This window comes from Oncorhynchus gorbuscha, linkage group LG19 (genome assembly GCF_021184085.1).
Source record: "Oncorhynchus gorbuscha isolate QuinsamMale2020 ecotype Even-year linkage group LG19, OgorEven_v1.0, whole genome shotgun sequence".
Lineage (NCBI taxonomy): Eukaryota > Metazoa > Chordata > Actinopteri > Salmoniformes > Salmonidae > Oncorhynchus > Oncorhynchus gorbuscha.
In genome coordinates, this window is record NC_060191.1 from 77,144,442 (window position 1) to 77,166,047 (window position 21,606).

Below are 21,606 nucleotides of genomic sequence, written 5' to 3' on the forward strand. Positions count from 1 at the left end.
TCAGTAATACGATCCACAATCAGCTGTCTGAATTACCCAAGAGGCACCAGGACATCACATTCATCAGTAATACGATCCACAATCAGCTGTCTGAATTACCCAAGAGGCACCAGGACATCACATTCATCAGTAATACGATCCACAATCAGCTGTCTGAATTACCCAAGAGGCACCAGGACATCACATTCATCAGTAATACGATCCACAATCAGCTGTCTGAATTACCCAAGAGGCACCAGGACATCACATTCATCAGTAATACGATCCACAATCAGCTGTCTGAATTACCCAAGAGGCACCAGGACATCACGTCTATTAAGAACATTTTGAAGATTGTTCCACAAATAAGGTGCAAGACAACGACAACCTGATATACCTGATGTACCTGCTATACCTGCTATACCTGATGTACCTGATGTACCTGATGTACCTGATGTACCTGATGTACCTGCTATACCTGCTATACCTGATGTACCTGATGTACCTGATGTACCTGATGTACCTGATGTACCTGATGTACCTGATGTACCTGCTATACCTGATGTACCTGATGTACCTGATGTACCTGATGTACCTGATGTACCTGATGTACCTGATGTACCTGATGTACCTGATGTACCTGCTATACCTGATGTACCTGCTATACCTGCTATACCTGATGTACCTGCTATACCTGCTATACCTGATGTACCTGATATACCTGATGTACCTGATGTACCTGATGTACCTGATGAACCTGATGTACCTGATGTATCTGATGAACCTGTGTGTGTGTTTGTGTGTTTCAACTGTGTGTGTGTGTGATTGTTTCTACAGTGTGTTTGTGTGTTTCTACTGTGTGTTTGTGTGTTTCTACTGTGTGTTTGTGTGTTTCTACTGTGTGTGTGTTTGTGTGTTTCTACTGTGTGTTTGTGTGTTTCAACTGTGTGTTTGTGTGTTTCTACTGTGTGTTTGTGTGTTTCTACTGTGTGTTTGTGTGTTTCTACTGTGTGTTTGTGTGTTTCAACTGTGTGTTTGTGTGTTTCTACTGTGTGTGTGTTTGTGTGTTTCTACTGTGTGTTTGTGTGTTTCTACTGTGTGTTTGTGTGTTTCAACTGTGTGTGTGTTTGTGTGTTTCTACTGTGTGTTTGTGTGTTTCAACTGTGTGTGTGTTTGTGGGTTTTTTACTGTGTGTTTGTTTGTTTCTACTGTGTGTTTGTGTGTTTCTACTGTGTGTTTGTGTGTTTCTACTGTGTGTTTGTGTGTTTCTACTGTGTGTGTTTCTACTGTGTGTTTGTGTGTGTGTGTGTGGTTCTACTGTGTGTGTGTTTGTGTGTGTGCTTCTACTGTGTGTGTGTTTGTGTGTGTGCTTCTAGTGTGTGTGTGTGCTTCTACTGTGTGTGTGTGTGTGTGGTTCTACTGTGTGTGTGTGTGTGTGTGTGTGTGTGTGTGTGTGTGTGTGTGTGTGGTTCTACTGTGTGTGTGTGGTTCTACTGTGTGTGTGTGTGGTTCTACTGTGTGTGTGTGTGGTTCTACTGTGTGTGTGTGGTTCTACTGTGTGTGTGTGGTTCTTCTGTGTGTGTGTGTTTGTGTGTGTGTGTGGTTCTACTGTGTGTGTGTGTGTGGTTCTACTGTGTGTGTGTGGTTCTTCTGTGTGTGTGTGTGTGTGGTTCTTATGTGTGTGTGTGTGGTTCTAATGTGTGTGTGTGGTTCTAATGTGTGTGTGTGGTTCTACTGTGTGTGTGTGTGTGTGGTTCTACTGTGTGTGTGTGTGTGTGGTTCTACTGTGTGTGTGTGTGTGGTTCTAATGTGTGTGTGTGTGTGTGTGCACAGAAAACATTGAGGTGGACTCCCTCCCTCCCTCCCTCCCTCCCTCCCTCCCTCCCTCCCTCCCTCCCTCCCTCCCTCCCTCCCTCCCTCCCTCCCTCCCTCCCTCCCTCCCTCCCTCCCTCCCTCCCTCCCTAATCACCAGAACTGACCAGCCATTAGACACCCTTAAGCCATGTCTGCTACAGGCTAGACCAGAGGGGGAGCGTGTGTGTGTGTATGTGTGTGTGTGTGTGTGTGCGTATGTGTATGTGAGGTATGTGGTGGTGCGGAAGTATATCCAGGTCAGTTGCTCCCTCACGACCATTACAGTAATCATAGTTGGTGTTGTTAATTGTTTTCTGTTGGGACTAACGAAATGGAGGCCTGGACCACAGTCATTAGTGATGTGTGTGTGTGTGGGGGGGGGGGTTGTGAGGGGGGGGTGGGGGGGGGGGGGGGGTGTGTGTCGCACGGCTGCTAGAATCTTGACAAGAACCCCAAAATGAGGATCATATTCCTCCTCTAGCCTCTCTACACTGGCTTCCTGTTCATTAAGGCTGATTTCAAGGTTTTCCTGCTAACTTACAAATCATTCAATTAACTTGCTCCTACCTATCTCTTCGATTTGATCCTGCCGTACCTCTCCTCCTCTCCTCCTCTCCTCCTCTCCAGGTGTCTCCTCTCCTCCTCTCCTCCTCTCCAGGTGTCTCCTTTCCTCCTCTCCTCCTCTCCTCATCTCCTCCTCTCTAGGTGTCTCCTCTCCTCCTCTCCTCCTCTCCTCCTCTCCTCCCTCCTCCTCCTCTCCTCCTCTCCTCCTCACTAGGTGTCTCTCCTCCTCTCCTCCTCTCCAGGTGTCTTCTCTCCTCCTCTCCAGGTGTCTCCTCTCCTCCTCACTAGGTGTCTCCTCTCCTCCTCTCTCCTCTCCTCCTCACTAGGTGTCTCCTCTCCTCCTCTCCTCCTCTCCTCCTCACTAGGTGTCTCCTCTCCTCCTCTCCTCCTCACTAGGTGTCTCCCCTCCTGCTCTCCAGGTGTCTTCTCTCCTCCTCTCCTCCTCACTAGGTGTCTCCTCTCCTCCTCACTAGGTGTCTCCTCTCCTCCTCTCCAGGTGTCTTCTCTCCTCCTCTCCAGGTGTCTCCTCTCCTCCTCACTAGGTGTCTCCCCTCCTTCTCTCCTCCTCACTAGGTGTCTCCCCTCCTCCTCTCCTCCTCTCCTCCTCTCCAGGTGTCTCCTCTCCTCCTCTCCAGGTGTCTCCTCTCCTCCTCACTAGGTGTCTCCTCTCCTCCTCTCCTCCTCTCCTCCTCACTAGGTGTCTCCTCTCCTCCTCTCCTCCTCTCCTCCTCTCCTCCTCTCCTCCTCTCCTCCTCTCCTCCTCTCCTCCTCACTAGGTGTCTCCTCTCCTCCTCACTAGGTGTCTCCTCTCCTCCTCTCTAGGTGTCTCCTCTCCTCCTCTCCTCCTCTCTAGGTGTCTCCTCTCCTCCTCTCCTCCTCTCTAGGTGTCTCCTCTCCTCTCCTCCTCACTAGGTGTCTCCTCTCCTCCTCTCCTCCTCTCCTCCTCACTAGGTGTCTCCTCTCCTCCTCTCCTCCTCTCCTCCTCACTAGGTGTCTCCTCTCCTCCTCTCCAGGTGTCTCCTCTCCTCCTCACTAGGTGTCTCCTCTTCTCCTCTCCTCCTCTCATCCTCTCCAGGTGTCTCCTCTCCTCCTCACTAGGTGTCTCCTCTCCTCCTCACTAGGTGTCTCCTCTCCTCCTCTCAAGGTGTCTCCTCTCCTCCTCTCAAGGTGTCTCCTCTCCTCCTCACTAGGTGTCTCCTCTCCTCCTCTCCTCCTCTCCAGGTGTTTCCTCTCCTCCTCTCCTCCTCACTAGGTGTCTCCTCTCCTCCTCTCTAGGTGTCTCCGCTCCTCCTCTCAAGGTGTCTCCTCTCCTCCTCTCAAGGTGTCTCCTCTCCTCCTCACTAGGTGTCTCCTCTCCTCCTCTCCAGGTGTTTCCTCTCCTCCTCTCCTCCTCTCCTCCTCTCCAGGTGTTTCCTCTCCTCCTCTCCTCCTCTCCTCCTCACTAGGTATCTCCTCTCCTCCTCTCCTCCTCTCCTCCTCTCCTCCTCTCCTCCTCTCCAGGTGTTTCCTCTCCTCCTCTCCTCCTCTCCTCTCCTCCTCACTAGGTGTCTCCTCTCCTACTCTCCTCCTCTCCAGGTGTTTCCTCTCCTCCTCTCCTCCTCTCCTCCTCACTAGGTGTCTCCTCTCCTACTCTCCTCCTCTCCAGGTGTTTCCTCTCCTCCTCACTAGGTGTCTCCTCTCCTCCTCTCCTCCTCTCCAGGTGTTTCCTCTCCTCCTCCCCTCCTCTCCTCCTCACTAGGTGTCTCCTCTCCTCCTCTCCTCCTCTCTAGGTGTCTCCTCTCCTCCTCTCTAGGTGTCTCCTCTCCTCTCCTCCTCACTAGGTGTCTCCTCTCCTCCTCTCCTCCTCTCCTCCTCACTAGGTGTCTCCTCTCCTCCTCTCCTCCTCTCCTCCTCACTAGGTGTCTCCTCTCCTCCTCTCCAGGTGTCTCCTCTCCTCCTCTCCAGGTGTCTCCTCTCCTCCTCTCCAGGTGTCTCCTCTCCTCCTCACTAGGTGTCTCCTCTTCTCCTCTCCTCCTCTCATCCTCTCCAGGTGTCTCCTCTCCTCCTCACTAGGTGTCTCCTCTCCTCCTCACTAGGTGTCTCCTCTCCTCCTCTCAAGGTGTCTCCTCTCCTCCTCTCAAGGTGTCTCCCCTCCTCCTCTCAAGGTGTCTCCTCTCCTCCTCACTAGGTGTCTCCCTCCTCCTCTCCTCCTCTCCAGGTGTCTCTCCTCCTCTCCTCCTCACTAGGTGTCTCCTCTCCTCCTCTCTAGGTGTCTCCGCTCCTCCTCTCAAGGTGTCTCCTCTCCTCCTCTCAAGGTGTCTCCTCTCCTCCTCTCAAGGTGTCTCCTCTCCTCCTCACTAGGTGTCTCCTCTCCTCCTCTCCAGGTGTCTCCTCTCCTCCTAGGTGTCTCCTCTCCTCCTCTCCAGGTGTTTCCTCCTCCTAGGTGTCTCTCCTCTCCTCCTCACTAGGTGTCTCCCTCCTCCTCTCCTCCTCTCCTCCTCTCCTCCTCTCCAGGTGTTTCCTCTCCCTCCTCTCCTCCTCTCCTCTCCTCCTCACTAGGTGTCTCCTCTCCTACTCTCCTCCTCTCCAGGTCCTCCTCTCCTCCTCCTCTCCTCTCCTCCTCACTAGGTGTCTCCTCTCCTCCTCTCCTCCTCTCCAGGTGTTTCCTCTCCTCCTCCCCTCCTCTCCTCCTCACTAGGTGTCTCCTCTCCTCCTCTCCTCCTCTCTAGGTGTCTCCTCTCCTCCTCTCTAGGTGTCTCCTCTCCTCCTCTCTAGGTGTCTCCTCTCCTCCTCACTAGGTGTCTCCTCTCCTCCTCACTAGGTGTCTCCTCTCCTCCTCTCCTCCTCTCTAGGTGTCTCCTCTCCTCCTCTCTAGGTGTCTCCTCTCCTCCTCACTAGGTGTCTCCTCTCCTCCTCTCCTCCTCTCTAGGTGTCTCCTCTCCTCCTCTCAAGGTGTCTCCTCTCCTCCTCTCAAGGTGTCTCCTCTCCTCCTCACTAGGTGTCTCTCTCCTCCTCTCCTCCTCTCCAGGTGTTTCCTCTCCTCCTCTCCTCCTCTCCAGGTGTTTCTCCCTCCTCTCCTCCTCTCCTCCTCACTAGGTATCTCTCTCCTCCTCTCCTCCTCTCTCCTCTCCTCCTCTCCAGGTGTTTCCTCTCCTCCTCTCCTCCTCTCCCTCCTCCTCACTAGGTGTATCCTCTCCTCCTCTCCTCCTCTCCAGGTGTTTCCTCTAGGTGTCTCCTCTCCTCCTCTCCAGGTGTTTCCTCTCCTCCTCCCCTCCTCTCCTCCTCAGTAGGTGTCTCCTCTCCTCCTCTCCTCCTAACTAGGTGTCTCCTCTCCTCCTCTCTAGGTGTCTACTCTCCTCCTCACTAGGTGTCTCCTCTCCTCCTCTCCAGGTGTCTCCTCTCCTCCTCTCCAGGTGTTTCCTCTCCTCCTCACTAGGTGTCTCCTCTCCTTCTCTCCTCCTCTCTAGGTGTCTCCTCTCCTCCTCACTAGGTGTCTCCTCTCCTCCTCTCTAGGTGTCTCCTCTCCTCCTCACTAGGTGTCTCCTCTCCTCCTCTCCTCCTCTCTAGGTGTCTCCTCTCCTCCTCACTAGGTGTCTCCTCTCCTCCTCACTAGGTGTCTCCTCTCCTCCTCTCCTCCTCACTAGGTGTCTCCCCTCCTCCTCACTAGGTGTCTCCTCTCCTCCTCACTAGGTGTCTCCTCTCCTCCTCACTAGGTGTCTCCTCTCCTCCTCTCTAGGTGTCTCCTCTCCTCCTCTCTAGGTGTCTCCTCTCCTCCTCTCTAGGTGTCTCCTCTCCTCCTCTCTAGGTGTCTCCTCTCCTCCTCACAAGGTGTCTCCTCTCCTCCTCACTAGGTGTCTCCTCTCCTCCTCTCCTCCTCTCCAGGTGTTTCCTCTCCTCCTCTCCTCCTCTCCTCCTCTCCAGGTGTTTCCTCTCCTCCTCTCCTCCTCTCCTCCTCTCCAGGTGTTTCCTCTCCTCCTCTCCTCCTCTCCTCCTCACTAGGTATCTCCTCTCCTCCTCTCCTCCTCTCCAGGTTTTTCCTCTCCTCCTCTCCTCCTCTCCTCCTCACTAGGTGTCTCCTCTCCTCCTCTCCTCCTCTCCAGGTGTTTCCTCTCCTCCTCCCCTCCTCTCATCCTCACTAGGTGTCTCCTATCCTCCTCTCCTCCTCACTAGGTGTCTCCTCTCCTCCTCTCTAGGTGTCTACTCTCCTCCTCACTAGGTGTCTCCTCTCCTCCTCTCCAGGTGTCTCCTCTCCTCCTCTCCAGGTGTTTCCTCTCCTCCTCACTAGGTGTCTCCTCTCCTTCTCTCCTCTCTAGGTGTCTCCTCTCCTCCTCTCTAGGTGTCTCCTCTCCTCCTCACTAGGTGTCTCCTCTCCTCCTCTCCTCCTCTCTAGGTGTCTCCTCTCCTCCTCTCTAGGTGTCTCCTCTCCTCCTCACTAGGTGTCTCCTCTCCTCCTCTCCTCCTCTCTAGGTGTCTCCTCTCCTCCTCACTAGGTGTCTCCTCTCCTCCTCTCTAGGTGTCTCCTCTCCTCCTCTCCTCCTCTCTAGGTGTCTCCTCTCCTCCTCACTAGGTGTCTCCTCTCCTCCTCTCCTCCTCTCTAGGTGTCTCCTCTCCTCCTCACTAGGTGTATCCTCTCCTCTCCAGGTGTTTCCTCTCCTCCTCACTAGGTGTCTCCTCTCCTCCTCTCCTCCTCTCTAGGTGTCTCCTCTCCTCCTCTCTAGGTGTCTCCTCTCCTCCTCACTAGGTGTCTCCTCTCCTCCTCTCCTCCTCTCTAGGTGTCTCCTCTCCTCCTCTCTAGGTGTCTCCTCTCCTCCTCACTAGGTGTCTCCTCTCCTCCTCACTAGGTGTCTCCTCCTCCTCTCCTCCTCTCTAGGTGTCTCCTCTCCTCCTCACTAGGTGTCTCCTCTCCTCCTCTCCAGGTGTCTCCTCTCCTCCTCTCCTCCTCTCCAGGTGTCTTCTCTCCTCCTCACTAAGTGTCTCCTCTCCTCCTCTCTAGGTGTCTCCTCTCCTCCTCTCCAGGTGTCTCTCTCCTCCTCACTAGGTGTCTCTCTCCTCCTCTCCAGGTGTATTCTCTCCTCCTCCTCACTAGGTGTCTCCTCTCCTCCTCTCTAGGTGTCTCCTCTCCTCTCTAGGTGTCTTCTCTCCTCCTCACTAGGTGTCTCCTCTCCTCCTCCTCCTCCCAAGGTGTCTCTTCTCCTCCTCACTAGGTGTCTCCTCTCCTCCTCTCCTCCTCACTAGGTGTCTCCTCTCCTCCTCTCCTCCTCACTAGGTGTCTCCCCTCCTCCTCTCTAGGTGTCTGCTCTCCTCCTCTCTAGGTGTCTCCTCTCCTCACTAGGTGTCTCCTCTCCTCCTCTCAAGGTGTCTCCTCCTCTCCTCCTCTCTAGGTGTCTCCCTCCTCCTCACTAGGTGTCTCCCCTCCTCCTCTCCTCCTCACTAGGTGTCTCCCCTCCCTCCTCCTCACTAGGTGTGTCTCCCTCCTCTCCTCCTCACTAGGTGTCTCCCCTCCTCCTCTCCTCCTCACTAGGTGTCTCCCTCCTCCTCACTAGGTGTCTCCCCTCCTCCCTCTCCTCCTCACTAGGTGTCTCCCATCCTCCTCACTAGGTGTCTCCCTCCTCCTCTCCTCCTCACTAGGTGTCTCCTCCTCCTCTCCTCCTCACTAGGTGTCTCATCCTCCTCACTAGGTGTCTCCCCTCCTCTCTCCTCCTCACTAGGTGTCTCCTCTCCTCCTCCTCCTCCTCACTAGGTGTCTCCTCTCCTCCCTCCTCCTCACTAGGTGTCTCCCCTCCTCCCCTCCTCCTCACTAGGTGTCTCTCTCCTCCTCTCCTCCTCACTAGGTGTCTCCTCTCCTCCTCTCCTCCTCACTAGGTGTCTCCTCCTCTCCTCCTCACTAGGTGTCTCCCCTCCTCCTCTCCTCCTCACTAGGTGTCTCCTCTCCTCCTCACTAGGTGGCTCCCCTCCTCCTCTCCTCCTCACTAGGTGTCTCCTCTCCTCCTCACTAGGTGGCTCCCCTCCTCCTCTCCTCCTCACTAGGTGTCTCCCCTCCTCCTCACTAGGTGTCTCATCCTCCTCTCTAGGTGTCTCCCCTCCTCCTCACTAGGTGTCTCCCCTCCTCCTCTCCTCCTCACTAGGTGTCTCATCCTCCTCTCTAGGTGTCTCCTCTCCTCCTCTCTAGGTGTCTCCTCTCCTCCTCTCTAGGTGTCTCCTCTCCTCCTCTCTAGGTGTCTCCTCTCCTCCTCTCTAGGTGTCTCCTCTCCTCCTCTCCAGGTGTCTCCTCTCCTCCTCTCCTCCTCTCCAGGTGTCTCCTCTCCTCCTCTCCTCCTTTCCAGGTGTCTCCTCTCCTCCTCTCCTCCTTTCCAGGTGTCTCCTCTCCTCCTCTCCTCCTCTCCTCCTCTCCAGGTGTCTCCTCTCCTCCTCTCCTCCTCTCCTTCTCTCCAGGTGTCTCCTCTCCTCCTCTCCAGGTGTCTCCTCTCCTCCTCTCCTCCTCTCTAGGTGTCTCCTCTCCAGGTGTCTCCTCTCCTCCTCTCCTCCTCTCCTCCTCTCCAGGTGTCTCCTCTCCTCCTCTCCTCCTCTCCTCCTTTCCAGGTGTCTCCTCTCCTCCTCTCCTCCTCTCCAGGTGTCTCCTCTCCTCCTCTCCTCCTCTCCAGGTGTCTCCTCTCCTCCTCTCCTCCTCTCCTCCTCTCTAGGTGTCTCCTCTCCTCCTCTCCTCCTCTCCAGGTGTCTCCTCTCCTCCTCTCCTCCTCTCCTCCTCACTAGGTGTCTCCTCTCCTCCTCTCTAGGTGTCTCCGCTCCTCCTCTCAAGGTGTCTCCTCTCCTCCTCTCAAGGTGTCTCCTCTCCTCCTCACTAGGTGTCTCCTCTCCTCCTCTCCAGGTGTTTCCTCTCCTCCTCTCCTCCTCTCCTCCTCTCCAGGTGTTTCCTCTCCTCCCCTCTCTCCTCTCCTCCTCACTAGGTGTCTCCTCCCTCCTCCTCCTCTAGGTGTCCTCCTCTCCTCCTCTCCAGGTGTTTCCTCCTCCTCCTCTCCTCCTCTCCTCTCCTCCTCACTAGGTGTCTCCTCTCCTCTCTCCTCCTCTCCAGGTGTTTCCTCTCCTCCTCTCCTCCTCTCCTCCTCACTAGGTGTCTCTCTCCTACTCTCCTCCTCTCCAGGTGTTTCCTCTCCTCCTCACTAGGTGTCTCCTCTCCTCCTCTCCTCCTCTCCAGGTGTTTCCTCTCCTCCTCCCCTCCTCTCCTCCTCACTAGGTGTCTCCTCTCCTCCTCTCCTCCTCTCTAGGTGTCTCCTCTCCTCCTCTCTAGGTGTCTCCTCCCCTCCTCCTCACTAGGTGTCTCCTCTCCTCCTCTCCTCCTCTCCTCCTCACTAGGTGTCTCCTCTCCTCCTCCTCCTCTCCTCCTCACTAGGTGTCTCCTCTCCTCCTCTCCAGGTGTCTCCTCTCCTCCTCTCCAGGTGTCTCCTCTCCTCCTCTCCAGGTGTCTCCTCTCCTCCTCACTAGGTGTCTCCTCTTCTCCTCTCCTCCTCTCATCCTCTCCAGGTGTCTCCTCTCCTCCTCACTAGGTGTCTCCTCTCCTCCTCACTAGGTGTCTCCTCTCCTCCTCTCAAGGTGTCTCCTCTCCTCCTCTCAAGGTGTCTCCTCTCCTCCTCTCAAGGTGTCTCCTCTCCTCCTCACTAGGTGTCTCCTCTCCTCCTCTCCTCCTCTCCAGGTGTTTCCTCTCCTCCTCTCCTCCTCACTAGGTGTCTCCTCTCCTCCTCTCTAGGTGTCTCCGCTCCTCCTCTCAAGGTGTCTCCTCTCCTCCTCTCAAGGTGTCTCCTCTCCTCCTCTCAAGGTGTCTCCTCTCCTCCTCACTAGGTGTCTCCTCTCCTCCTCTCCAGGTGTCTCCTCTCCTCCTCTCCTCCTCTCCTCCTCTCCAGGTGTTTCCTCTCCTCCTCTCCTCCTCTCCTCCTCACTAGGTATCTCCTCTCCTCCTCTCCTCCTCTCCTCCTCTCCTCCTCTCCAGGTGTTTCCTCTCCTCCTCTCCTCCTCTCCTCTCCTCCTCACTAGGTGTCTCCTCTCCTACTCTCCTCCTCTCCAGGTGTTTCCTCTCCTCCTCTCCTCCTCTCCTCCTCACTAGGTGTCTCCTCTCCTCCTCTCCTCCTCTCCAGGTGTTTCCTCTCCTCCTCCCCTCCTCTCCTCCTCACTAGGTGTCTCCTCTCCTCCTCTCCTCCTCTCTAGGTGTCTCCTCTCCTCCTCTCTAGGTGTCTCCTCTCCTCCTCTCTAGGTGTCTCCTCTCCTCCTCACTAGGTGTCTCCTCTCCTCCTCACTAGGTGTCTCCTCTCCTCCTCTCCTCCTCTCTAGGTGTCTCCTCTCCTCCTCTCTAGGTGTCTCCTCTCCTCCTCACTAGGTGTCTCCTCTCCTCCTCTCCTCCTCTCTAGGTGTCTCCTCTCCTCCTCTCAAGGTGTCTCCTCTCCTCCTCTCAAGGTGTCTCCTCTCCTCCTCACTAGGTGTCTCCTCTCCTCCTCTCCTCCTCTCCAGGTGTTTCCTCTCCTCCTCTCCTCCTCTCCAGGTGTTTCCTCTCCTCCTCTCCTCCTCTCCTCCTCACTAGGTATCTCCTCTCCTCCTCTCCTCCTCTCTTCCTCTCCTCCTCTCCAGGTGTTTCCTCTCCTCCTCTCCTCCTCTCCTCTCCTCACTAGGTGTATCCTCTCCTCCTCTCCTCCTCTCCAGGTGTTTCCTCTCCTCCTCTCCTCCTCTCCTCCTCTCCAGGTGTTTCCTCTCCTCCTCCCCTCCTCTCCTCCTCAGTAGGTGTCTCCTCTCCTCCTCTCCTCCTAACTAGGTGTCTCCTCTCCTCCTCTCTAGGTGTCTACCCTCCTCCTCACTAGGTGTCTCCTCTCCTCCTCTCCAGGTGTCTCCCTCCTCCTCTCCAGGTGTTTCCTCTCCTCCTCACTAGGTGTCTCCTCCCTCTCTCCTCCTCTCTAGGTGTCTCCTCTCCTCCTCTCTAGGTGTCTCCTCTCCTCCTCTCTAGGTGTCTCCTCTCCTCCTCACTAGGTGTCTCCTCTCCTCCTCTCCTCCTCTCTAGGTGTCTCCTCTCCTCCTCTCTAGGTGTCTCCTCTCCTCCTCACTAGGTGTCTCCTCTCCTCCTCTCCTCCTCTCTAGGTGTCTCCTCTCCTCCTCACTAGGTGTCTCCTCTCCTCCTCACTAGGTGTCTCCTCTCCTCCTCACTAGGTGTCTCCTCTCCTCCTCTCTAGGTGTCTCCTCTCCTCCTCACTAGGTGTCTCCTCTCCTCCTCACTAGGTGTCTCCTCTCTCCCTCTAGGTGTCTCCTCTCCTCCTCTCAAGGTGTCTCCTCTCCTCCTCACTAGGTGTCTCCTCTCCTCCTCTCCTCCTCTCCAGGTGTTTCCTCTCCTCCTCTCCTCCCTCTCCTCCTCTCCAGGTGTTTCCTCTCCTCCTCTCCTCCTCTCCAGGTGTTTCCTCTCCTCCTCTCCTCCTCTCCTCCTCACTAGGTATCTCCTCTCCTCCTCTCCTCCTCTCCAGGTTTTTCCTCTCCTCTCTCTCCCCTCTCCTCCTCACTAGGTGTCTCCTCTCCTCCTCTCCTCCTCTCCAGGTGTTTCCTCTCCTCCTCCCCTCCTCTCATCCTCACTAGGTGTCTCCTATCCTCCTCTCCTCCTCACTAGGTGTCTCCTCTCCTCCTCTCTAGGTGTCTACTCTCCTCCTCACTAGGTGTCTCCTCTCCTCCTCCAGGTGTCTCCTCTCCTCCTCTCCAGGTGTTTCCTCTCCTCCTCACTAGGTGTCTCCTCTCCTTCTCTCCTCTCTAGGTGTCTCCTCTCCTCCTCTCTAGGTGTCTCCTCTCCTCCTCACTAGGTGTCTCCTCTCCTCCTCTCCTCCTCTCTAGGTGTCTCCTCTCCTCCTCTCTAGGTGTCTCCTCTCCTCCTCACTAGGTGTCTCCTCTCCTCCTCTCCTCCTCTCTAGGTGTCTCCTCTCCTCCTCACTAGGTGTCTCCTCTCCTCCTCTCTAGGTGTCTCCTCTCCTCTCTCCTCCCTCCTCTCTAGGTGTCTCCTCTCCTCCTCACTAGGTGTCTCCTCTCCTCCTCTCCTCCTCTCTAGGTGTCTCCTCTCCTCCTCACTAGTGTATCCTCTCCTCTCCAGGTGTTTCCTCTCCTCCTCACTAGGTGTCTCCTCTCCTCCTCTCCTCCTCTCTAGGTGTCTCCTCTCCTCCTCTCTAGGTGTCTCCTCTCCTCCTCACTAGGTGTCTCCTCTCCTCCTCTCCTCTCTCTAGGTGTCTCCTCTCCTCCTCTCTAGGTGTCTCCTCTCCTCCTCACTAGGTGTCTCCTCTCCTCCTCACTAGGTGTCTCCTCTCCTCCTCACTAGGTGTCTCCTCTCCTCCTCTCCTCCTCTCTAGGTGTCTCCTCTCCTCCTCTCCAGGTGTCTCCTCTCCTCCTCTCCTCCTCTCCAGGTGTCTTCTCTCCTCCTCACTAAGTGTCTCCTCTCCTCCTCTCTAGGTGTCTCCTCTCCTCCTCTCCAGGTGTCTTCTCTCCTCCTCACTAGGTGTCTTCTCTCCTCCTCTCCAGGTGTATTCTCTCCTCCTCACTAGGTGTCTCCTCTCCTCCTCTCTAGGTGTCTCCTCTCCTCTCTAGGTGTCTTCTCTCCTCCTCACTAGGTGTCTCCTCTCCTTCTCTCCTCCTCCCAAGGTGTCTCTTCTCCTCCTCACTAGGTGTCTCCTCTCCTCCTCTCCTCCTCACTAGGTGTCTCCTCTCCTCCTCTCCTCCTCACTAGGTGTCTCCCCTCCTCCTCTCTAGGTGTCTGCTCTCCTCCTCTCTAGGTGTCTCCTCTCCTCACTAGGTGTCTCCTCTCCTCCTCTCAAGGTGTCTCTCCTCCTCTCCTCCTCTCTAGGTGTCTCCTCTCCTCCTCACTAGGTGTCTCCCCTCCTCCTCTCCTCCTCACTAGGTGTCTCCTCTCCTCCTCTCCTCCTCACTAGGTGTCTCCTCTCCTCCTCTCCTCCTCACTAGGTGTCTCCCCTCCTCCTCTCCTCCTCACTAGGTGTCTCATCCTCCTCACTAGGTGTCTCCCCTCCTCCTCTCCTCCTCACTAGGTGTCTCATCCTCCTCACTAGGTGTCTCCCCTCCCCTCCTCCTCACTAGGTGTCTCCCCTCCTCCTCTCCTCCTCACTAGGTGTCTCATCCTCCTCACTAGGTGTCTCCCCTCCTCCTCTCCTCCTCACTAGGTGTCTCCTCTCCTCCTCTCCTCCTCACTAGGTGTCTCCTCTCCTCCTCTCCTCCTCACTAGGTGTCTCCCCTCCTCCTCTCCTCCTCACTAGGTGTCTCCTCTCCTCCTCTCCTCCTCACTAGGTGTCTCCTCTCCTCCTCTCCTCCTCACTAGGTGTCTCCTCTCCTCCTCTCCTCTTCACTAGGTGTCTCCCCTCCTCCTCTCCTCCTCACTAGGTGTCTCCTCTCCTCCTCACTAGGTGGCTCCCCTCCTCCTCTCCTCCTCACTAGGTGTCTCCTCTCCTCCTCACTAGGTGGCTCCCCTCCTCCTCTCCTCCTCACTAGGTGTCTCCCCTCCTCCTCACTAGGTGTCTCATCCTCCTCTCTAGGTGTCTCCCCTCCTCCTCACTAGGTGTCTCCCCTCCTCCTCTCCTCCTCACTAGGTGTCTCATCCTCCTCTCTAGGTGTCTCCTCTCCTCCTCTCTAGGTGTCTCCTCTCCTCCTCTCCTCCTCTCCTCCTCTCCAGGTGTCTCCTCTCCTCCTCTCCTCCTCTCCTTCTCTCCAGGTGTCTCCTCTCCTCCTCTCCAGGTGTCTCCTCTCCTCCTCTCCTCCTCTCTAGGTGTCTCCTCTCCAGGTGTCTCCTCTCCTCCTCTCCTCCTCTCCTCCTTTCCAGGTGTCTCCTCTCCTCCTCTCCTCCTCTCCAGGTGTCTCCTCTCCTCCTCTCCTCCTCTCCAGGTGTCTCCTCTCCTCCTCTCCTCCTCTCCTCCTCTCTAGGTGTCTCCTCTCCTCCTCTCCTCCTCTCCAGGTGTCTCCTCTCCTCCTCCTCCTCCCTCCTCCTCTCCAGGTGTCTCCTCTCCTCCTCTCCTCCTCTCCAGGTGTCTCCTCTCCTCCTCTCCTCCTCTCCAGGTGTCTCCTCTCCTCCTCCACTCCTCTCCAGTTGGCTCCTCTCCTCCTCTCCTCCTCTCTAGGTGTCTCCTGTCCTCCTCTCCTCCTCTCCTCTCCTCCTCTCCTCCTCTCCAGGTGTCTCCTCTCCTCCTCTCCTCCTCTCCTCCTCCTCTCCCGACTGTCAGAAGCATCCCCCAGGTCTGTGTGTGCGTGTGTGCGTGTGCGTGTGCGTGTGTTTTCCCGTTTCTGTCCACACTGGTCAGACTCAACACACACTGTTTCAGTAATTCACTGCTCAGGAACCAATATAGACAGGACAGGACAGGACAGGACAGGCACAGCCCTCCTTCACTCATCTTATAGGACTGGCTCGATCAATTCTCAGATTTGCAAGTGGCAGGGACAGAGGGGGAACTGGCTACTTTCTTGGTGTAGTTTTGAGGTGGCAGTTGGCGACATTGCCGGCATGTGTCCACAACTGATGCTAGCCATAGGAAACAACACATCGCCTAGCAACCCCACAGTCCCAAACCCCGCTCCCAGACACTCTGTTATGTCACAGCTGACACTCCAAACAGAAAGTGAGAACGAATGGAGAGGGCTGTGTACCCAGGGCTGGGTTTTTCCCACAACCAGGCATACAAAGAGAAGCTTCTCAGCCTTTCTTCTGCCCCAGTCCGCCTCTCTGTACACACAGCCCTCTAATAACACAGCAGCATATTTAACTGATGTCCCTTTGATTAATGGAGGAATCATTGATTGAGCTGAGCCCACACTGCAGAGACAGAGGAGGTACTTGCTACAGACGGAGAGTTGAGAGGAAATCGCTCTACAGCGAGCCACATTCCAGGAGAAACAGCAGAATCAACAGGCATGAAATTAATTAGTCCTAATCATAACCTGGACTGACAATTCAATCCCTCCCTCCATCGCCTCCCTCCCTCCCTCCATCGCCTCCCTCCCTCCCTCCATCGCCTCCCTCCCTCCCTCCATCGCCTCCCTCCCTCCCTCCATCGCCTCCCTCCCTCCCTCCATCGCCTCCCTCCCTCCATTGCCTCCCTCCCTCCCTCCATCGCCTCCCTCCCTCCCTCCCTCCATCGCCTCCCCTCCCTCCATTGCCTCCCTCCCTCCCTCCATCGCCTCCCTCCCTCCCTCCATTGCCTCCCTCCCTCCCTCCATCGCCTCCCTCCCTCCCTCCCTCCCTCCCTCCCTCCATCGCCTCCCTCCCTCCATTGCCTCCCTCCCTCCCTCCATCGCCTCCCTCCCTCCCTCCATCGCCTCCCTCCCTCCCTCCATCGCCTCCCTCCCTCCCTCCATCGCCTCCCTCCCTCCATTGCCTCCCTCCCTCCCTCCATCGCCTCCCTCCCTCCCTCCATCGCCTCCCTCCCTCCATTGCCTCCCTCCCTCCCTCCATTGCCTCCCTCCCTCCCTCCATCGCCTCCCTCCCTCCATCGCCTCCCTCCCTCCATCGCCCCTCCTCCATCGCCTCCCTCCCTCCATTGCCTCCTCCTCCATCGCCTCCCTCCCTCCATCGCCTCCCTCCCTCCCTCCATTGCCTCCCTCCCTCCATTGCCTCCCTCCCTCCATCGCCTCCCTCCTCCATCGCCTCCCTCCCTCCCTCCATCGCCTCCCTCCCTCCATTGCCTCCCTCCTCCATTGCCTCCCTCCCTCCATCGCCTCCCTCCCTCCATCGCCTCCTCCCTCCCTCCCTCCATCGCCTCCCTCCCTCCATCGCCTCCCTCCCTCCATTGCCTCCCTCCCTCCATTGCCTCCCTCCCTCCCTCCATCGCCTCCTCCCTCCATCGCCTCCCTCCTCCCTCCATCGCCTCCCTCCCTCCCTCCATCGCCTCCCTCCCTCCCTCCATTGCCTCCTCCTCCCTCCATCGCCTCCCTCCCTCCATCGCCTCCCTCCCTCCATCCCTCCCTCCCTCCATCGCCTCCCTCCCTCCATCGCCTCCCTCCCTCCCTCCATCGCCTCCCTCCCTCCATTGCCTCCTCCCTCCCTCCATCGCCTCCCTCCCTCCATCGCCTCCCTCCCTCCATCCTCCCTCCCTCCCTCCATCGCCTCCCTCCCTCCATCGCCTCCCTCCCTCCATCGCCTCCCTCCCTCCCTCCATTGCCTCCCTCCCTCCATTGCCTCCCTCCCTCCATTGCCTCCCTCCCTCCATCGCCTCCCCCTCCATCGCCTCCCTCCCTCCCTCCATCGCCTCCCTCCCCTGCCCCCTCCCTCCCTCCCCTCCATTGCCTCCCTCCCTCCATCGCCTCCCTCCCTCCATCGCCTCCCTCCCTCCATCGCCTCCCTCCTCCCTCCATCGCCTCCCTCCCTCCCTCCATTGCCTCCCCCTCCCTCCCTCCCTCCATCGCCTCCCTCCCTCCATCGCCTCCCTCCCTCCATCGCCTCCCTCCTCTCCCTCCATCGCCTCCCTCCCTCCCTCCATCGCCTCCCTCCCTCCCTCCATCGCTCCCTCCCCCTCCATCGCCTCCCTCCCTCCATCGCCTCCCTCCCTCCTCCATCCTCCCTCCATCGCCTCCCTCCCTCCTCCATCGCCTCCCTCCTCCTCCCTCATCCCTCCCTCCCTCCATCGCCTCCCTCCCTCCATCCCTCCCTCCCTCCATTGCCTCCCTCCTCCATCGCCTCCCTCCCTCCATCGCCTCTCCCTCCCTCCCTCCATCGCCTCCCTCCCTCCCTCCATCCCTCCCTCCCTCCATCGCCTCCCTCCTCTCCATTGCCTCCCTCCCTCCCTCCATCGCCTCCCTCCCTCCCTCCATCGCCTCCCTCCCTCCCTCTCCTCCCTCCCTCCATCGCCTCCCTCCCTCCCTCCATCGCCTCCCTCCTCCCTCCATCGCCTCCCTCCCTCCCTCCATCGCCTCCCTCCCCTCCATCGCCTCCCTCCCTCCTCCATCGCCTCCCTCCCTCCCTCCATCGCCTCCCTCCCTCCCTCCATCGCCTCCCTCCCTCCCTCCATCGCCTCCCTCCCTCCCTCCATCCCTCCCTCCATCGCCTCCCTCCCTCCCTCCCTCCCTCCCTCCCTCCCTCCCTCCATCGCCTCCCTCCCTCCCTCCATCGCCTCCCTCCCTCCCTCCATCGCCTCCCTCCCTCCATCGCCTCCCTCCCTCCCTCCATTGCCTCCTCCCTCCCTCCCTCCCTCCATCGCCTCCCTCCCTCCATCGCCTCCCTCCTCCCTCCATCCTCCCTCCCTCCATTGCCTCCCTCCCTCCCTCCATCGCCCCTCCCTCCATCGCCTCCCTCCCTCCATCGCCTCCCTCCCTCCCTCCATCGCCTCCCTCCCTCCCTCCATCGCCTCCCTCCCTCCCTCCATCGCCTCCCTCCCTCCATCGCCTCCCTCCCTCCCTCCATCGCCTCCCTCCCTCCCTCCATCGCCTCCCTCCCTCCCTCCATCGCCTCCCTCCCTCCCTCCATCGCCTCCCTCCCTCCCTCCATCGCCTCCCTCCCTCCCTCCATCGCCTCCCTCCCTCCCTCCACCTTTCCCTTCCCTTCTCTTCTCTTCATCAATCAATACTTCAATACAATTTTACAAAGACGTTTTTACATCAGCTGATATCTCAAAGTGCTGTACAGAAACACAGCCTAAAACCCCCCAAATAGCAAGCAATGCAGAGAAAGACCTAGGAAGAAACCTAGAGAGGAACCAGGCTATGAGGGGTGGCCAGTCCTCTTCTGGCTGTGGCGGGTGGAGATTATAAACCTAGAGAGGAACCAGGCTATGAGGGGTGGCCAGTCCTCTTCTGGTTGTGCCAGGTGGAGATTAGAAACCTAGAGAGGAACCAGGCTATGAGGGGTGGCCAGTCCTCTTCTGGCTGTGTCGGGTGGAGATTATAAACCTAGAGAGGAACCAGGATATGAGGGGTGGAGATTATAAACCTAGAGAGGAACCAGGCTATGAGGGGTGGATATTAGAAACCTAGAGAGGAACCAGGCTATGTGGGGTGGCCAGTTCTCTTCTGGCTGTGGCGGGTGGAGATTATAAACCTAGAGAGGAACCAGGCTATGAGTAGTGGCCAGTCCTCTTCTGGCTGTGCCGGGTAGAGAGGAACCAGGCTATGTGGGGTGGCCAGTCCTCTTCTGGCTGTGTCGGGTGGAGATTATAAACCTAGAGAGGAACCAGGCTATGTGGGGTGGCCAGTCCTCTTCTGGCTGTGCCGGGTGGAGATTATAAAAGAACATGTCCAAGATGTTCAAATGTTCGTAGATGACCAGCATGGTCAAATAATAATTACAGTGGTTGGAGAGGGTGCAACAGAATGTACAAAATATGCCTACGTAGCAGAACCATAGTCTACAGACCTACGTAGCAGAACCATAGTCTACAGACCTACGTAGCAGAACCATAGTCTACAGATCTACGTAGCAGAACCATAGTCTACAGACCTACGTAGCAGAACCATAGTCTACAGACCTACGTAGCAGAACCATAGTCTACAGAACTACGTAGCAGAACCATAGTCTACAGACCTACGTAGCAGAACCATAGTCTACAGACCTACGTAGCAGAACCATAGTCTACAGACCTACGTAGCAGAACCATAGTCTACAGATCTACGTAGCAGAACCATAGTCTACAGACCTACGTAGCAGAACCATAGTCTACAGACCTACGTAGCAGAACCATAGTCTACAGACCTACGTAGCAGAACCATAGTCTACAGACCTACGTAGCAGAACCATAGTCTACAGACCTACGTAGCAGAACCATAGTCTACAGACCTACGTAGCAGAACCATAGTCTACAGACCTACGTAGCAGAACCATAGTCTACAGACCTACGTAGCAGAACCATAGTCTACAGACCTACGTAGCAGAACCATAGTCTACAGACCTACGTAGCAGAACCATAGTCTACAGACCTACGTAGCAGAACCATAGTCTACAGACCTACGTAGCAGAACCATAGTCTACAGACCTACGTAGCAGAACCATAGTCTACAGACCTACGTAGCAGAACCATAGTCTACAGACCTACGTAGCAGAACCATAGTCTACAGACCTACGTAGCAGAACCATAGTCTACAGACCTACGTAGCAGAACCATAGTCTACAGACCTACGTAGCAGAACCATAGTCTACAGACCTACGTAGCAGAACCATAGTCTACAGACCTACGTAGCAGAACCATAGTCTACAGACCTACGTAGCAGAACCATAGTCTACAGACCTACGTAGCAGAACCATAGTCTACAGACCTACGTAGCAGAACCATAGTCTACAGACCTACGTAGCAGAACCATAGTCTACAGACCCACAAAGCAGAACCATAGTCTACAGACCTACGTAGCAGAACCATAGTCTACAGACCTACGTAGCAGAACCATAGTCTACAGACCTACGTAGCAGAACCATAGTCTACAGACCTACGTAGCAGAACCATAGTCTACAGATCTACGTAGCAGAACCATAGTCTACAGACCTACGTAGCAGAACCATAGTCTACAGACCCACAAAGCAGAACCATAGTCTACAGACCTACGTAGCAGAACCATAGTCTACAGACCTACGTAGCAGAACCATAGTCTACAGACCTACGTAGCAGAACCATAGTCTACAGACCTACGTAGCAGAACCATAGTCTACAGACCTACGTAGCAGAACCATAGTCTACAGACCTACGTAGCAGAACCATAGTCTACAGACCTACGTAGCAGAACCATAGTCTACAGACCTACGTAGCAGAACCATAGTCTACAGACCTACGTAGCAGAACCATAGTCTACAGACCTACGTAGCAGAACCATAGTCTACAGACCTACGTAGCAGAACAATAGTCTACAGACCTACGTAGCAGAACCATAGTCTACAGACCTACGTAGCAGAACCATAGTCTACAGACCTACGTAGCAGAACCATAGTCTACAGACCTACGTAGCAGAACTATAGTCTACAGACCTACGTAGCAGAACCATAGTCTACAGACCTACGTAGCAGAACCATAGTCTACAGACCTACGTAGCAGAACCATAGTCTACAGACCTACGTAGCAGAACAATAGTCTACAGACCTACGTAGCAGAACCATAGTCTACAGACCTACGTAGCAGAACCATAGTCTACAGACCTACGTAGCAGAACCATAGTCTACAGACCTACGTAGCAGAACCATAGTCTACAGACCTACGTAGCAGAACCATAGTCTACAGACCTACAATACAGAACCATAGTCTACAGACCCACAAAACAGAACCATAGTCTACAGACCCACAAAACAGAACCATAGTCTACAGACCTACGTAGCAGAACCATAGTCTACAGACCTACGTAGCAGAACCATAGTCTACAGACCTACGTAGCAGAACCATAGTCTACAGACCTACGTAGCAGAACCATAGTCTACAGACCTACGTAGCAGAACCATAGTCTACAGACCTACAAAACAGAACCATAGTCTACAGACCCACAAAACAGAACCATAGTCTACAGACCCACAAAACAGAACCATAGTCTACAGACCCACAAAACAGAACCATAGTCTACAGACCTACGTAGCAGAACCATAGTCTACAGACCTACGTAGCAGAACCATAGTCTACAGACCTACGTAGCAGAACCATAGTCTACAGACCTACGTAGCAGAACTATAGTCTACAGACCTACAAAACAGAACCATAGTCTACAGACCTATGTAGCAGAACCATAGTCTACAGACCCACAAAGCAGAACCATAGTCTACAGACCTACAAAACAGAACCATAGTCTACAGACCTACGTAGCAGAACCATAGTCTACAGACCTACAAAACAGAACCATAGTCTACAGACCCACGTAGCAGAACCATAGTCTACAGACCCACAAAACAGAACCATAGTCTACAGACCCACAAAACAGAACCATAGTCTACAGACCTACGTAGCAGAACCATAGTCTACAGACCCACAAAGCAGAACCATAGTCTACAGACCCACAAAACAGAACCATAGTCTACAGACCCACAAAACAGAACCATAGTCTACAGACCTACGTAGCAGAACCATAGTCTACAGACCTACGTAGCAGAACCATAGTCTACAGACCTACGTAGCAGAACCATAGTCTACAGACCTACGTAGCAGAACTATAGTCTACAGACCTACAAAACAGAACCATAGTCTACAGACCTATGTAGCAGAACCATAGTCTACAGACCCACAAAGCAGAACCATAGTCTACAGACCTACAAAACAGAACCATAGTCTACAG

General features: G+C 55.8%; 1 protein-coding gene across 1 annotated transcript in view; it reads left to right on the top strand.

The window, feature by feature from the left end:
• The first annotated feature begins 379 nt into the window (after positions 1 to 379).
• Positions 380 to 21,606, top strand: part of LOC124004981 (putative uncharacterized protein Q0144, mitochondrial) — a 45,526-nt gene continuing 24,299 nt past the window's right edge. Inside the window, exon 1 of the mRNA XM_046313782.1 lies at positions 380 to 765. Coding sequence (XP_046169738.1) covers positions 380 to 765 — 386 coding nt within the window. The remainder of the gene's footprint in view (positions 766 to 21,606) is intronic.